The 16931-nt window shown below is 49.2% G+C and overlaps 1 protein-coding gene across 1 annotated transcript in view; it reads right to left on the bottom strand.

The window, feature by feature from the left end:
• Positions 1 to 163: 163 nt before the first annotated feature.
• FANCM (FA complementation group M) overlaps positions 164 to 16931 on the bottom strand; it is a 69701-nt gene continuing 52933 nt past the window's right edge. Inside the window, 10 exon segments of the mRNA XM_069856739.1 lie at positions 164 to 446; positions 758 to 1049; positions 2088 to 2457; positions 2995 to 3567; positions 4220 to 4326; positions 5163 to 5319; positions 6900 to 7025; positions 7568 to 7636; positions 7725 to 7804; positions 9164 to 11144. Coding sequence (XP_069712840.1) covers positions 314 to 446; positions 758 to 1049; positions 2088 to 2457; positions 2995 to 3567; positions 4220 to 4326; positions 5163 to 5319; positions 6900 to 7025; positions 7568 to 7636; positions 7725 to 7804; positions 9164 to 11144 — 3888 coding nt within the window. The 3' untranslated portion in view covers positions 164 to 313.

Below are 16931 nucleotides of genomic sequence, written 5' to 3'. Positions count from 1 at the left end.
GCGGGATTCACAGGCTGCTCTTCAGGCTCCTTTCCCTTCTCCAGATGAGTGGGAAGGGCTGACGCAGCCAGTGCTGCTCTGACACGGCCCCACAGCTCCTGTGGCGGCAGCGTTACTCATCCCCGTTTCTTTCCGTGCGGAATAAGAGAGGAAGGGGATACAGCTAGGGCTGTGCCCGGCAAACGGAGCCAAGCGCCCCGTGAACGGCGCAGCAGGCCAGGAGCCTGGTGTTTCCACAAGGATTTATTTACATATCTTACAGTGCATCGTGACTCGGTAAAGTGCAGGCGCCGCAGAGCCCGGCTCGGCTCCCTCAGGTCCTGGCGGCAGCAGTGCCGGGGCTCTCGGGCAGCATCCGCGCCTCGAAGCTGGAGTGGAGGTAGCGGTGGATCTCGGCCGCTGTCTGTGGGCTCACCTGGGCGCCCACGGCGAGGGCCTGCGGGGAGCTGCAAGGACACAGGGAAAAAGAGTTGCCGGGTGAGGAAACGGGAATGCCGGGAGCTGCCGGCGGCCGCCTCCGGCAGGGCCGGCACCAGTCTAAGACCTGCCAGGGGAAGGGAAGGAAGAGCAGCAGGAGCGAGGGCAGAACAGGTCTGTGCCCATCACCCTGCTCTGCTTGAGGAGACCGAGCAGTGACAAGGAGCAGGAATGCTGCAGAGTTGGGAAAGCTTCACCCAAAGGCTTTCCCCGAGCACCCGCAGCAGGAGCAGCTGGAAAGCAGGGCCCCAAAGCAGCTGCCAAGCGTCTCCGCTCTTACCTGTTGGCCACGTCCCTGATGGAGCGGAAGGAATGGCACAGATTGAGCGCAGCCGGGTAGCTGAGGTTGGGAAGGGTCAGGTAGAAGCTGAGCATCTCCCGTTTGCGCCCCTCCAACTCCGTCGGGACGCAAATGGCAGCGTTCTTCCTCTGTTCCACCAGAGCCAGGTCTTTCAGCAGAGCGGCCGTTTCCTCTTGGCAGGAGCTGAAGAGAATCCGCACCCCGGCTCGCACCAAGGCTGAGAGCACGGCATCATAGCTCTGTGTCCTCTGGAGAAAGCGGGATGTTTCTCCTGCAGGGAAAGCACAAGGAACCTGGTGAGATCTGCAGCAGCCCCATTGGAATCGCTTGTGAAGCAAACCAGCTCAAAGATCCCTGGCTCTGACAGCTCACAAACAAAACCAGGATGAGTGAAAGTATCTCGGGAAAGGTAGCAGGAAGGGTCATGGGAACAGGAGTTACTCCAGGTTGGGAAAGACCCACTGGATCATCAAGTTGGAGTTTAAGAATCACAAATTAAATAACATTGGGAGAGAAAGTTGGGGAGGGACAGACCCACAGCAAGGAGAGGCAGGGATGCTCTTGGACTCAGGGTGAGACAGGAACTGTGCATTATTCCAGGAACAGCGTAAGTAGAAACCCTGGACAGAAGTGATGGGAATGCCTGGTCCATCCCAGGGCAGAACGGCAGCTCAACCGCGTCCACCGATCCACAGCCCCTGGGAAAAGCTGCATCTCCAGTGACCAGTTCTACCTGAACTACCACTACCTCAGATCCAGGACAAAGCCAATGCTGCACCCGCAGCTCCATTCCAGCACTGGAGTTCCATCCCGGAACGCCTGAACTTTAGCAGGGGCTGGGAACTGTAGTTCCAGCTTCTGTGCACAAGGGCAAGGATCTCGCAGTCATTTCCTCGTGGCACTGAGAAGGGACAGCCCAAGGGAAATCATCTGATGCGCAATGTGGAGCTGAGGATTCAAACAAAGGGCTTGTCCAAACCATGGGAGTTAGAAAAAGGGTCTGGGATCTGAGTTAACTGGCTCTTCTGTGCCAGCACCGAGCAGTTTCCCGCTGGAGCTGGGTGCAGAGTTCTGCCTCTGAAATACCCTCAGTGGCAAAACTGATCTTGATGCCCATCTCGTGACTTTGTTAAACGCAATAAATGCTCCTCCAGGGACTGAGACACAGGTCCTTGACACCCTTTCAGTTCTGAGTTCTACACAAATCATAGAATCACAGACTTGCTTGGTTGGAAAAGACCTTTAAGACTGAGTCCAACCGTACTCGTCCAGATGATGCAGAGATGAGCGCCCTGCCTGGGACACCCACCTGGTTTGGTCCTGTCCTTTTCCACGATCACACAGATCCTCTCAAACATGCTCCGCAGGCGCTGGATCCGCTGGCTCAGTTTATTCCTGCTGGCAGAGGTCAGTAATTCCGACAGGAATCTCCTCTCCACAGCCAGGCGGTTGCTGACAATGTAATCGCTGCTGCTCAGCGAGCAGACCTGCACCTTTACCCTGTGAATGGCCTTCAGGGCAGAAATCACCTCGGCACCAGAGGAGATCTCGCGGCTGTCCACCAGGACCCGGAGCAGAGGCTCGTGCGGGAACAGAGCTGCGGCTGAGGAGGGGGGCGCGTGAGCAGAGCAAGGCGGGACCGCGGTGCCCCTACAGGAATTCCTTCCAGAACCTTCCACCTGCAAACGTTGAAGATCACAGGGTTTGCACCAGACCTTGAAGCAAAAGGCTCAAGAGCAGCATTCCAGTAACAACATACAGTTTTCAGGTACTGATGTCGAACAGATACGCTTTGTTCCACTTCTTTAGAAATCTAATCAATAAAATCTTGAAAGAAAAGGTATGTTTTGATATTTCCCTCCCTGGAGGTGTCCAAGGCCAGGTTGGATGGGGCTTGGAGCCTCTGATCCACTGGGAGGTGTCTCTGCCCACGGCAGCGGCTGGAGCTGGATGGGCTTTGAGGTCCCTTCCAACCCAAACCATTCCAAGATTCTGTGATATTGCAAACCATGGACACTTAACACATTAACACTTTACTCCCCTATAAGCAATTATATTAGCTAATTATTAGCTAATTATTTAGCAGCTGGAATGACAAAAGTGTGTGGCCCTCACTGACAAGTTCAGAGCAGCCTGACCAGGGCAAAGGGCTCCAGCGGGGAACAATTAGCACAGGGGGAGGGAGAGGAAGGCCCTCGCTTCGTGTTAGCACCGACCTCAGCGGGAGCCGGGAGATCCCCCTTCCCTGCCTCGGAAGCAGATCCTGCCGGAGGGCAGCGGGTGCTCCTGGCGTGACGGTCGGGGGGAAGATTCGATGTTTCAGCTGCAGGAGCTGTTGGGCTCAGAGGGATCGCGCTCCTCCCCGCAGGCCGGTGCCCACCGGTCTCCTCGGTGAGAGGAGTCCCCGCTCTGCGCTGTGCAGGAGGGGCTGATGGCAGTGACTCAGGAATCCTGTCACCTTCTTGTGCTTCCCAGAGAACGGCTGGTTCAAGGGGCTTCTCTGCGCTGACGCTGGTTTCCTCTCCGCTGGAATCACTGAGAACAATGATCCGGGAGGGTTTCTTCTTTTGCGCTGGGACAGAGGGATCCTCTTCCATCCTGGCCTGGTGCAGCTTTTTCCTGCGGCGAGTGAGGTATTGCTTTCTGCCACTGGTGAAACTCTCGTTATTTAGGAGATCAAAATTAACACACGGCTCCTCCTCACTGGAGTCACTGTTTCTGCAACGCTCCTCTTCCTCCTCCCCCACGCAGAAGCTGTCCTCCACGTAAGCCAAGTCTTGCTCAGGGATCTGGGGGAATAAAAAAAAACCTGTAAGATCTGAAACACCACAATGACTTTGTTCCTCTCCATAAATGCACTTTGCTGATCCAGACCATCCTACACACGAGCGCTGCAGGACCTGGGGGCTGCCGGCACCTCCCCTGCTGGATGCGCTTCGCAGATCCCAGGCTGCTTCCCTGCTTTGTAGCTGTGTCGGGAACAAGCGCAGCCCTAGATTTGGGTCAGGCCTGGGATTCGGCACCAGAAAGCTTTTACTCATAGAATCATGGAATGGTTTGGGCTGGAAGGCACCTCAAAGCCCATCCAGTTCCATCCCTGCCATGGGCAGGGACACCTCCCACTGGATCGGGGGCTCCAAGCCCCATCCAACCTGGCCTTGAACCCCTCCAGGGATGGGGCAGCCACCCCTGCTCTGGGCAACCTGGGCCAGGGCCTCCCCACCCTCACAGGAGAACATTTCTTCCTAAGATCTCATCTCAATCTCCCCTCTTGCAGCTGAAAACCACTTGAACTTAAACACCCAAATGGAGTCAAAGCCTTTTGCTAGAACTTCTTTATCAGCGAAAGGCTGCAAACTGCACCTGAGAGGAGGATGAGAACCTAAACACAGTCACGTGCAACCAGAATTTCACACGGACAGCAGTCGTTACGTCTCAAACCTGAGAGAAGATCGCTGTGCTGTTGAATTCACGATGGACCATTTTGTATCTGTTGCCGAGAGCCGGACTGCGCACAGATTTCAGGTAAATGCCTCTCATCTCAGATTCTGTATTAACACAAGATAAAGAGAGAATGCAGGAATATTAAGGATGTAATTTTTAATCATTATTGTTGCACCTTGCTACTCATATTAAGAAGTTCCTTTATGGACTCCCAAACCCCGTACTTCACAAAACAAAAATGTGCAGTTCTCCAGACATCTCTGAAAACCCCAAAAGTAAGGATGGACTCTGCCCTGTTTGCCCTCGTGGAAGCTGCCGTGTGGAAGGTTCCTCTGCAGGCAGAGCTCTGACGCCTGTATCAGGAACAGAGGTGATATCAACTGCAGGAAAATCAAACCACCCAGCGTTCCGTGCTGGAAGTCTCTCCCGAAACAGACTCTCCCGTTGCAGAGACTGCATGGAAAGGAGTGGAGTTTCTGACCCCATCGAGGGTCCTGCGGGGAACAGCTCAGGATCTCAGTGGAGGAGAAAAATCCTCACTGGCCCAGGCTGCCCCATCCGTGGAGGTGTTCAAGGCCAGGTTGGATGGGGCCTGGAGTCCCTGATCCAGTGGGAGGTGTCCCTGCTCGTGGCAGGGGGTGGAGCTGGATGGGCTTTGAGGTCCCTTCCAACCCAAACCATTCCATGGTTCTATAAGATGATTCACACAAATATCCCATCCCCACAGCAGAGCACAGAACCCCAGGAGGATGCGCTGCACAAGGAACTCAGGCGGATAAAACACAATAGCAGAGGCACCACCAGGTAGTGGGGAGCACCTGAGTCACAGCAGGTTATGGCTTAGCAGCTGACACTTGCTGATGTAGCTGACCGAATGACCATGCCTATCGCACACCACCTGTCCCTTATCTGAGACCCCTCACCAGCTCTCCCCATTCACCTTTTAATGCTTGCGTGACCTCCGCATCGTCGTTCAGGAACTGAGCCAGTGAAGAGTTCAGCTCGCCCTCTGTATCCTCGCTCTCATCAGACGAAACGCCATCTGCATCTTCCTGGGACAGCTCGGCTTCTTCATCCAAAAACTGCCTCGCAGCACTCTGGGAGAGAAAAAACAAACAAGGTTCAGGTTAGAACTGGGCTCCTAACGTTACACACGAGATCCCTGGTTAGATGTGGTCACAGTTTCAGAACATCCGCTGCATGGATGGTCAAAGATACCGGCCTTCTGGCTTTGGAAAGGGAATCCTTCACAGGGAAGTGGGGGTAGACAACCCCAAGTTCAGTGAAATTCATAACCATCCAGCTGTCTGTCCTGTCAGCACAGACAAGTGAAGCTGGTGTCCATCACAAAGCACAGGCCTCAGCATCCAGCGATGGACATGAGGGTTAAGATCGCTACCCAGTGCTTCAAGATTTCATAGAATCATAGAATGGTTTGAGTTGGAAGGGACCTTAAAGATCATCTAATTCCAAGCCCTTGCCATGGGCAGGGACACCTCCCACTGGATCAGGGGCTCCAAGCCCCATCCAACCTGGCCTTGAACCCCTCCAGGGATGGGGCAGCCACCCCTGCTCTGGGCAACCTGGGCCAGGGCCTCCCCACCCTCATTGTGAAGAATTTCTTCCTAATGTCCAGTCTAAATCTTCCCCTTCCAATTTAAAGCCATTCCCCTTCGTGCTATCACCCCATGTCTTTGTAAAAAGTCCCTCCCCAGCTTTCTTATAGCCCCTTCAGGTACTGGACATTTCATCTCAAATGTTTTCAACAAATGTGTGTGAAACACCTGTGAGCCTCAGCTCCAATAAACAGTGCCTTAAAATCAAACACCTGCCCAGCTCATACCTGCCATAGCATGGCTGCATCCAGAGATCCTACAAAGGGCCACAGAACAAACAGAAGCTCCATTTCTTAGGCCATAAAACCCAGGCAAGCTCCAGAACGAGCAGCTCAATGACACCGTGAAGTTTCCTCTTAGGTGCATGAAGTGAGTGCTCAACGTTGTTGGCTTTTCATGGTTTAGTAAATTTAAATATGGATAAATTAGAAAACATCTTCAGTTCATTCTTGCAGTTTCAAAGCAGGATCTCCCTAAGCCTCCTCCTCTCTTCTTTGGTCAGAATCATAAAATCATAGAATCATAGGATCACCAGGTTGGAAGAGACCCACCAGATCATCAAGTCCAACCATTCCTATCAAACACTAAACCACGTCCCTCAGCGCCTCGCCCACCTGTGCCTTAAACACCTCCAGGGAAGGTGACTCAACCCCCTCCCTGGGCAGCCTCTGCCAGTGCCCAATGACCCTTTCTGTGAAAAATTTTTTCCTCATGTCCAGCCTGAACCTCCCCTGGTGGAGCTTGAGGCCATTCCCTCTCGTCCTGTCCCCTGTCACTTGGGAGAAGAGCCCAGCTCCCTCCTCTCCACAACCTCCTTTCAGGTAGTTATAGAGAGCAATGAGGTCTCCCCTCAGCCTCCTCCAGGCTAAACACCCCCAGCTCACGTGCACGTTACACGTGCTGCTCATGTTCAAGGAGGCCTCTTCTGAACTGGATTTGGTGACACTGCCTTCGGAACCCCCACACGGCGAAGCACAAGCCACCACTCACACTGCGCTTCAGTGCCAGATGCTCCAAACATGACCTCCCACGTACGGAGGGAGCCCCGTGATGCCACACACCTTGTACGTGAAACGGCGCTTGACCTGCTGCTGCTTCGTCCTCCGTGGCCGTTTCCTGCTCCTGGGAGCCGGGGTCCCACTGAAGATATCGCGGAAATCCTCGCTGCCGTCACTGGACGCGTCTGACTGGAGGGACATTTCACACACACTCCAATAAACAGGACTAACGAAGCAATACTTTAGTTCCACAGCCACCTTTCGACCGCTGGGGCTTTAGACCGGCACCTGTTTTTAACACCTTTTTTTTATGAACACCTAACTTTGTGACTGATTCGCTACTCTAAACCAATGCAATAACGTCAATCACCTCATTAAATACAAAAGGAACAGAAAAACATCTTATTTAAAACAAAACTCAGGTCGAATACAACCTGAACTTTTCTTTTCTCATTCCAAGCTTTGTGGGAGAAGGTTTATTTTCCTGCCTTTCACCGAGGGAGAGGCTCAGCTCTCCTGCATTCACTGCCAGACAACAACCAGAGTCCGGTTCGGGGACGTCGGGGAGGAACTGAAGGAAGGAAAGCAGTTGCACCCCGATTTGCCGTAGGTAGATGGCATACAGTGGTTTTTTACAAACACTTGCTGAATGCAGAAAGGAAATGTTTCAATATCTAACCCACAAAGTAAGGTGTGTTCCTTTCCTCTGCCCTCCCAAAGCTCATACTAACCACAGTGAGCGGGCGCCGGCGTTTTCTCAAGGCCCGGATCGGTGACTCCAAATCACTGTCGTTCATCACCTGAGTAATCAGAAATAATTGCAAAGAGGAGTTTTGGTGCAGTGTTTGACTTCCTGCTCGCTTTGCTTCACTCTTTTCCAGGACTCACCTCAGGAGACTTCAAAACATTGTTTATTCTCCTATTTTTCCTTTGGAAAACGATCTCTTCTTCACTCTCACTGCTGGTTCCTACAGCAAAACAGTAAACAGCATTGAGAGGAGAATGTATTGTTCACTTACAGCACTGCTATAAGAAAGCAATCAAACCCTGTCTCTCTTAAAACAGTCCCTCCAAAGGAGATTGCTTATTGATCTATGTGGCAAACGTTGTTCCTTTTCGTTAATCAAAATAAATCATCTCCAGCTGAGATGTACAATAACTCCTGCTCCTCAGGAGAGTCTCTGCCTGGAAGCAATTGCCCCAGGCAGCACAGATAGAGAAAAAAGGAGGTGAAAGACGAAAAAAACAGAAACAGGCTTTGAAACCTGAGTAAGAATTACAGTTCTGGAGGTCTTTTTGTAACACGTATCTTTGAAAGAAACCCAGAACTCACTCAGAAGTCCTGTTCCCAGTTTCTTCTCAAACAACGGCAGCACCGTGTGTTTTTTGCAGGCTCCTCTGTGCAATACAAGACACTCCTTCACATTCTGCACAACAACGCTGTGTTTCTTGCAGACACCCTGGGCTTGGTGCAACCACCAGGTTGGATGGGGCTTGGAGCCCCCGATCCAGTGGGAGGCATCTGATGGGCTTTGAGGTCCCTTCCAACCCAAACCATTCTATGATTCTATGAACCTGAAGTGCCCCATAAGTCAGACTAAGTGCTATTATTTTGAAAGTAATGCAAGGTTCTTCAGAGATAAATATGGTGAAGGGTGTGAACGTGACCTGTAAGTGGCGCATGAGTGATGAATGACGGTCATTTATATATTGGCGATAGCAAATAGGAAATAGTTTTTGTGGTATATTGCTCCTAAACCAGAAGAGGAGAGAGAACAGGGGAAGTAAAAACAGAACAGAGCCTACAGCCGATGTTTTTCAAACAATCCAGGTTCGTGCTGAAGTTATGATCAGAAAATTTGAAAAACAAGTCAGTTGTCAAGCCACGAAACTGGAAGAAATCCACCAGGAGAGCTTCTGTTCCTTGGGAACAATGATAGGAAAATAGGAAAGAATGGATTTGGGGACTGAAATGCAACAGATCCAGACGATTACAAATCAGACAGGGAGAGGAGGAAGAAAGGGCTTTAAAGTCAGCCGTAACTCACACAATCCTGTCTCTCATGGTTGCACTGCTACCACTTGTGAAGGGATAGCAGAGGTTTAATTCCACGTCCTTTCTCCAAGATCCACACTAAGCTCCTACGGAGGGCTAAAACTCTGGGAAGCCATCATGCCAGCTTCTAGTGCTACAGTCATTACTCCATTCTCCTTCCAGCTTTCCCACTTAAGTCATAAACCCCAGCTGAGGATCCAGAAGACACTGGATCCTACATTATTGATGTAAACATGACAGCATTAACTCACCATTCCGCTGAAACACCTACCTTCAGCAGGAGGCACACGTGAACTGGGATGACTGGGGTCATCCAGGCTTTCAGTTCTTCTTAAAGGGGAATCCAGTGCATCCATGGCTGAATTCCCACAGTTCTGCCTATGTGGGCTTCTGGTTTTAGGTACTGTATCTGAATGAGACACCTCTGGAATTTCCTCCCTGGCACTAGGGAAGACACGCATAGGAAGTCTTTTGGTAGCTTCAAAATTCAGAACCTTTCTGCTTGTTGGGGTAGGAAGTGCAGAAGCCAGAGCCTCAGGTGCTCCACCTCCCGTTCTTCTGTCTCCTGACATCAAGCAAGGCACTGCAGTAGAAGCACCCTTGGTCCCTTCTGGATCATTCATGCTCCTGCTCTGGAATGGCAATGGTGTGGAAACGTCTTTTCTCTCAAGACTTTTGTGACCCCATTTTGGTGACATTTCAGGCCTGGAGCTATCATTCAGTGATTTGGTTTTATCTTCAGTGTATTTAACATCTACAGTACTCCCCAAGGCACCTTCTAATTTCTTGGTATTATCAGTATTTACTTCTTCTTCAAAGATTTCATCCTCACACTCTTCAATGGAGAATCCCAAATCAAAGGTAACAGCAAACAGTTCCTGAGAGCAGTCATAGAGATCATCATCATTATCCAGGACCTGCTTGGTCCCACCAAGATCCCCCATGGCTGTGGGTTTGTGGCTCGCTGGCAGCTCCTCGCAGGCGTGGGCTGTGCCTACGCTGCACTCGTCTGAAGGAAACCACGCGGGGCCTCGCTCTGCAACCAGCCTAGCATCCCCCTCACCTGAATCTGCACTTACCAAATGCTCTTTGTTCACTGAAAAACTGCCTTCCTTTGCATCACTGATGTGCCTATCATCAGATACCTGTGCAGCCTTCCCCTCAATAATCACATTCTTCTTGTCCATCTCAAGATCTCCTTTCTCTTCTTGCGCACAATACGTATGCGAAGGGTTATTCGTCAGGGTGCAATTCATTGCTGGAGTTTCATTCTGAATCTCGGTAAACTCCTCGTCATCAAACAGACATTCAAAGCTGTTGTCCCAGGGAAGCTCCTCTCTGGCTTCAACAGCAGCGTTCTCAGGAGATGCCAGAGGTTTGGACAAACAGGTACTTACAGAAGCACACGGTTCCCTGGTGGCTTTCCATCCTGAATTTTCAAAGGGCAGCAGAGAACACTGAGTTTCTGAGGATGCAGAGACTTCGTCCTGTGGTCTCTCTGAATATCCATCAGGAACAACTTTTTGAAAAGGACTTGATGGTTCTTCGTCGCTTATTGTGTTTTCGCACTCATAAAGTTTATTCAAAGAGGGAGGAGACTGTGCTAAAAGCCTTTTCACACGGGGAACTACTCCTGCTAACCACACGGGCTCCTCAGAAGGCCTCGCAAGGGCAAATGAATCCATGTGTGGTTCAGGAAGATAAAACAAGTGAGAGGACCCAGGTGATTTCTCAGCTGAGAGGCTGCTGTAACCTGAGTCCATGTGGTCTGTCTCCAGTGCTGGACAAGCCTTATCTGCAGTGCTGTGTCCCTTCCTTGCTGCACTGCCAAGAATCACAGCACTTTCATCACTGTCAGACATGTCAATACATGCATTTAAGTCAAACGTCACCTCTAGCTCTTCATGCTTTTGACTGCCCTGCTCAGCATTTTCAGACAGAGCGAGCCTTCCTGCTGAGCAAGAACCCGAGGCGTTTGTATCCGTAGGCAACACAGGCCCTTCCAAATTTAATCCAGAAGTTCTTTTGGAAGTCTTCAGTATTTTAAATGTGGAAAACAATTCGCTCCTGTTATCATTTGTATCAGGTACAAATGGTTTCACTTTCGATCCATGCACCAGGTCTTTTCTAGATGAGTGTGCTTTCTGCTCAAACGTGGAGCTGGTTGTGGAGAGATGACTTTTATCCCTTCGAACATGGACATCTTCCATACGTAAGTGAGGCCGGATCTCCCGCTCATAGCTGCAGTCTCCCTGGTGACAAACACAGGGCAATATTTACTATAAATACATGCAGGCTCACAAGGACCTGCCAAAAGGATGTTTAAAACAAAGGACAAAGGTTTTCTTACTCCAAAAGGTTAGAAAGGGAAAAATAGCCAAAGGAAAGTGCTTTGTGTTTAAGGCTAGAACTTTCAAACAAAAACTTTGCTGGCAGCATAACTACAAATCTGTGATCAGGAGGTCAAACCTGGATGGTTTAGAAAGACCAAAAGATGCCGAGCACAAGGACAGCACTTAACAGAGCATCAACACCCAGTATTCTGCGCTGAACATCCCTGTTTGGGGTTAAGATGTGGCTCACAGAACATTGACAGCAACCTCCCTTTGCCAATAAAGAGGGCAATGGTTATGTCCTTGGGCAAGCTGACACTACGGGCCATGGTTCTGGAAGGAGCAACGAACTGAGAGGTGCTGTGAGCAGAAGGAGCCCTTATTCCAGCACAAGCGAGCCAAAAGCTCTCTTCTCTTTGTGTTGTTTTTGGTAATTTGGCTCTTGCCATTGATGGCACATTGAGAACTTCTCACTTACATACTCTCAACCTATTTTTACTCCGTGGATGCTCATTAATCTTCTGTTCAAAAAGGGCCTGACCCAGGCAACTGCCTCTTCTAAAAAGACACTTGAGAAAAGCACAATGGGCTTTGACATCACTCCTAGTCAGGTATCCACACAAAGAATGCCTGGGCTGAAAAGCTGTTTATTGTCCTTCTCATTCTCTCTTTTACAGAAAGATTTCAAAATTAAGGCATGCAGTCTCCAAAAGGAACAATCAGAGTCAAATGAGTCTCTAAAGCCGTGGTTTGAAGCACTCCTTCAGTGTTCTGACCTGTTTCTCTGATGAAAAATAAAATGAGGAGGCAAGATCTAAAGAGAAGGGACCACTGGTTTCTGTCGGTTCACTCAGATGAATCCCTGCAATTATACAGAGGACCTTTATAGAATAATGGGTGATAAAATTATTTTTACAGTAAGGTTACCCACTTCCTATACAAGTAACAAGTGACAGGACGAGAGGAAATGGCCTTAAGCTGCACCAGGGAAGGTTAGATTCAATATTAGAGAAAACACCTTTCCTGACAGAGTGGTGAAGCCCTGGCAGAGGCTGCCGAGTGCAGCTGGGGAGTCTCCATCCCTGGAGGGGTTCAAAAAGCACGCGGCCATGGCACTCGGGGACACAGTTTAGTTGGCACAGTGGGGCCATAATCCAATGGTTGGACTGGATGAGCTTAGGGGTCTTTTCCAACCTCAACGACTCTATGATTTTCTGTCTTACCATATGTAAGTAGGAAAAAAATAAGCTCCTCACAACGATAACCTCCTGAGCCCTCCTCACTGAACCATGAGAACACCATTAGAGCTGTTCTACTTGGCCTCGTGCTGATAATCACTGTTCAAACTCCGACAGCATTTCTCTCTTCCAGCAGCATCCCACCCTTCTCCAGCTCCTCACGAGCAAGATCCTTCACTCCCTATCAAAGGTACCCAAGCAACATGCAGGCTCTTCTCCTTGGGCGCAACCCCTGCTCTTCATTCACAGAGAACATGACTTCTCGTTTCTTCAGTGCTTGAGCTCTGTGTAACTAAGCGAGTTCCAGAGCTGTTCTAAGCACTGACACTGTAACACCAACATCCTAATAAAACTGGGACCCCCTGGGGCGTCTCTGCAAAAGACATTGTGAAGAAATTCTGCGTTTCCATGGGTGGTTCACCTGGGACTGCTGTTAAGCAACCTTTCACTGCCAGCCTCCCTACAGAGCTAAAGGAGCAAATCACAGAAAAAGGTTTGACTCTGGAAAGTCAATCTGCGCCATCACACAAGGAAGAAATAACCACATCTGACATTACTGCTGCCTGGCTTATCTAAACATATTCCTGAGGACAGGATGTGAAGCTGTCTCCTGTGCATTTAAGGACTGATCACACCCTAACACAGGTTTGGATCCTCCCTGGCTGCAGCAGACAAAGCGTAGCACCCAGTACTACCAGCGCTTTTTCCCTCTCAGTACAGCAACAATGAAATCACTATTCAGATGTTATCCCAAACATCATACACGTGCCACAGGAAGGATGACATGCAGAAGGAACAAGGAGGAACCCGTTTTGGGGCTGTTTTGGGGTTGGGGCACAGCTGGTGGCAAATCCTGCTGGCAGTGAGGACACCCATGTCTCAGCGACAACGTACGCCGTTTCTGCACAGTCCAGATGGTAGCGTGGCAAAGCAGGGGAAGAATAGCAGCATCATAGAATGGTTTGAGTCGGAAGGGACCTCAAAGCCCATCCAGTTCCACACTCTGCCATGGGCAGGGACACCTCCCACTGGATCAGGGGCTCCAAGCCCCATCCAACCTGGCCTTGAACCCATCCAGGGATGGGGCAGCCACCACTGCTCTGGGCAACCTGGGACAGGGCCTCCCCACCCTCATTGTGAAGAATTTCTTCCTAATGTCTAATCTAAATCTTCTCCCTTCCAATTTAAAGCCAATTCCCCTCATCCTGTCACTCCAGGCCCTTGGAAAAAGCCCCTCTCCAGCTTTCCTGCAGCCTCTTTCAGTACTGGAAGCTGCTCTAAGATCTCCCCGCAGCTTTCTCTTCTCCATGGTGAACAACCCAAACTCTCTCAGCCTGTCCTCATATGGGAGATGCTCCAGCCCTCAGATCATCTCCGGGGCCTCCTCTGGACACATGGGAAGTTCAACTGCTAGAGATTCATCTCCAAAGGGCTCTGGAATGCCTGTTCCGTGGGTCATGACAAGTGTTCCTCAGCTGCTGCACACTCACTGCCTAGGCCTAGGCTCTCCATTTACAGACACTTCAGCAGGAACTAAAATTTAGGATTGTTTAGAGTGAGATCTCCAAGGAGATCTCCGCACCATACAGGCCAACTTGTAACAGGTCTTAATACCAAATCAGTACAGAAAGCAATGACTATGAAAGGGTTAAGGGACTATTTTGATATGTGTACGTTCTCAATTATTAGTTTCCCTCAAGCTTAATCAAAATAACGGAATGAAGATATGAAAGTCTGTATGGAATCCAAGAGATATAACAACCAACCACCAGCACAGCCTGATCTAATTAACCTTACAAATGTCATCTCAGGAGATGACACAGTTGGTTTACAAGATAACGGTGTTGATAATGGCATGTTTAGGTTTATGTAAGTAATGACTACCCGTTGTGTAACACTTCAATTAAAGTATCCAGCTGCCGTAAGATCGCAGTGTATATTAAATGGATTAAAGCATCAACTCCCAAAACACTAAACCTCACCAAAACAGAAGCAGGTGATGCTCTTGTCCACCCAAGACTTTTCTAAGAGGCACCGCTCCCTCTTGGCCCTACACTGTCCTGATTTTTTTAAGTACCCAAAGCGAAGCGTTCCCAAACCAATCAAACCTGCAGGAAGAGAGATAAAAGGAGAATTCCAGGCCCAACGGAGCAAAGGGGAGCAGACAGGAGCAAAGCATTTCTGTTTGCACGTGGCCAAACACAAAGCTGTGTGTTCAGGATGGTAAGAGGTGACAGAATCATATCACGTCAGCCAGAGACCTAGAGAACCTCCACCGTGGAGTTCCCAAATTGGGGACGGCGGTGTGTAATCTCCTGTGAGATACCTCAGGAACCAGGATGTGGCAAACGCGATGCCATTTGTTAATGGTCAGGGAGGAAGCTAATAGGTCGCTAACCTCATCTCCACATGGAATCAGTCAGAAGGTATAACAGATGACATAATGATGGGATGCACCTTCTTCAGAAGTGACAGCATTGCTTTTGAAGACAAAAACATCAGACCTTACAAACCCCTTAGCTTTCTTTGAAGAGACCAACAAGCAAAAATGTTGAGATGCCCTCATGCGCAGCATCTTCCCAGCTTTCTGAAAGGCTTCTGAAAAGCCTCTGCCAGTTTCTTCTTTAAAGAAACTTAAACGGGGACATTTCTTGTGTGGAAAAGCAACTCGGTACAACTCAGAAAACGGGAGTGAGAAGACATCCACCAAAGAGCTTGGTCAGGCCACCCGTATACCCATGGTTATATCCTAACTTGGGCAATAAATAGGAAGCAGTCCAGCAGAACCACTGTGTGCCAGGACCGCAGCCCAGTCCAGCAGACAAATTTAGCATCTAGGACAAACCAGAGTGACCCAGTTGCAGTCTTACGGGGTTACACAACTGTTCTGGTTCAACTTCATCACTCAGAACACTTTCAGCCAAACAAGAGCCTTTTTCCTGTTGAGTCCAGTTAATATCGATGGAGTGAAAAGGAGAGAACTGTAATTATCCCAGTTCAGCCTGAATGTGCATAACCTGTAGACTCTTTGATGGCCTGGTCAGCCCCTTCACAACCCCGTAAGCTCCTGGGTGCAGTGGCTGCTCAGTAAACAGGTCATGCAGGAGCAGAGACCAGGCACCTCTCTTACCTCAGTGTGATAAATCAATGACTTGCTTAGAATCACTAGTTCAGTTAACAAAGCAAAGGGGTTTAATATAGAAAATGAAAAAGAAAAAGTAAACCGAAGTTGTTAAAATTTTCATCTTTAAGACATAAATGCAAGTATAAATACACATGCACTGTTTCGTAGGACTTAAATTTAAGGCAACTACTATGAAAATTAAAATGCACCTCTCTCTCCTCCTAAGCCGCTTTGGATGTTCATTTCCAAATGAGACTCAGACGTCTGCCAAACCCTGGTGACTTTGCTTTTCCAAAGTGAACATATAAGTCTGCAAACACACATGATATAGATTTTAACGACTACAGGTTCTTTAGTCAATAGCTGGATTGAAAGAGTGGGAAAAACATCACGAACAATTGTCACAGAAGTCTCTTCTAACACAAACCAGAGCCTATTTTCAGAACAGGTCTTGGTAAGATCCAGGGGAGAAAGGCTTTCGGATTTCCAGCTTTGTGCTGAGCGTTAAATCCCAAGGAGCCCACGCTGCCCATGCTGTTAGCCACCTGGGTACACAATCCAGTGAAGTTCTGCATCAGCATGAACACCAGCGGTGTCTTTCACCCAGTACTGGAGGTGTTCAAGGCAAGGTTGGATGGGGCTTGGAGCAACCTGATCCAGTGGGAGGTGTCCCTGCCCATGGCAGGGGGTAGAACTGGATGGGCTTTCAGGTCCCTTCCAACCCAAACCATTCCATGATTCTATGATAATCCTTCCAATGTGAGTCTCCAGGGTTTCCTTTGCCTTTCCAGGGAGAATAATTGCTCTGTCTGTAACTTCACATCACCAGCTTCCAAGTGGGAAATCAAAGGTCCCACACTGGACCACATCACGACTTGTAAAAGTCATTAAGTCTCTCCTGCCTCCCAGAAAAAACACACTTGCACTTTGATAGTTCCTGTACTGATCCCTCCGGCAGGTGCATAAAAAACATTGCCATACAAACTATCACTTTATCCTGATCTTTTTCCCAAAGAGCACAGCTCTGTTTTCCAAAATGCTTACAAGCTGTTGTGTTATTTTGCACCAGGACAACTTGATTTGTTCCCACGTTACACAAAAAATCCCTTCTTGTAGCTGGGAGCAAATCTCGTCCCATCTGCCTGGCTCTCGTTGCTGTAGGAATAAAGCCCTATGGTATTAAAGGCTTTGCTGCCGTGGAGGTACCTGCCGTGGGGTTTGTAATCGGGATTGCTTTTACTTTTTTGTTCTTTTGATTGTGCCAAACTCTTCTCTAAGTTTTTAAGAGCATATAAATACAATATGAACAGTTTTTCTCCAAACATTTTCATTTCATCTCTTTAA

This window comes from Phaenicophaeus curvirostris, chromosome 5, assembly GCF_032191515.1.
Source record: "Phaenicophaeus curvirostris isolate KB17595 chromosome 5, BPBGC_Pcur_1.0, whole genome shotgun sequence".
Taxonomy (NCBI): Eukaryota; Metazoa; Chordata; class Aves; order Cuculiformes; family Cuculidae; genus Phaenicophaeus; species Phaenicophaeus curvirostris.
The sequence above is the reverse complement of the archived record's forward strand: the minus strand, read 5'-3'. Positions and strand labels throughout refer to the sequence as shown.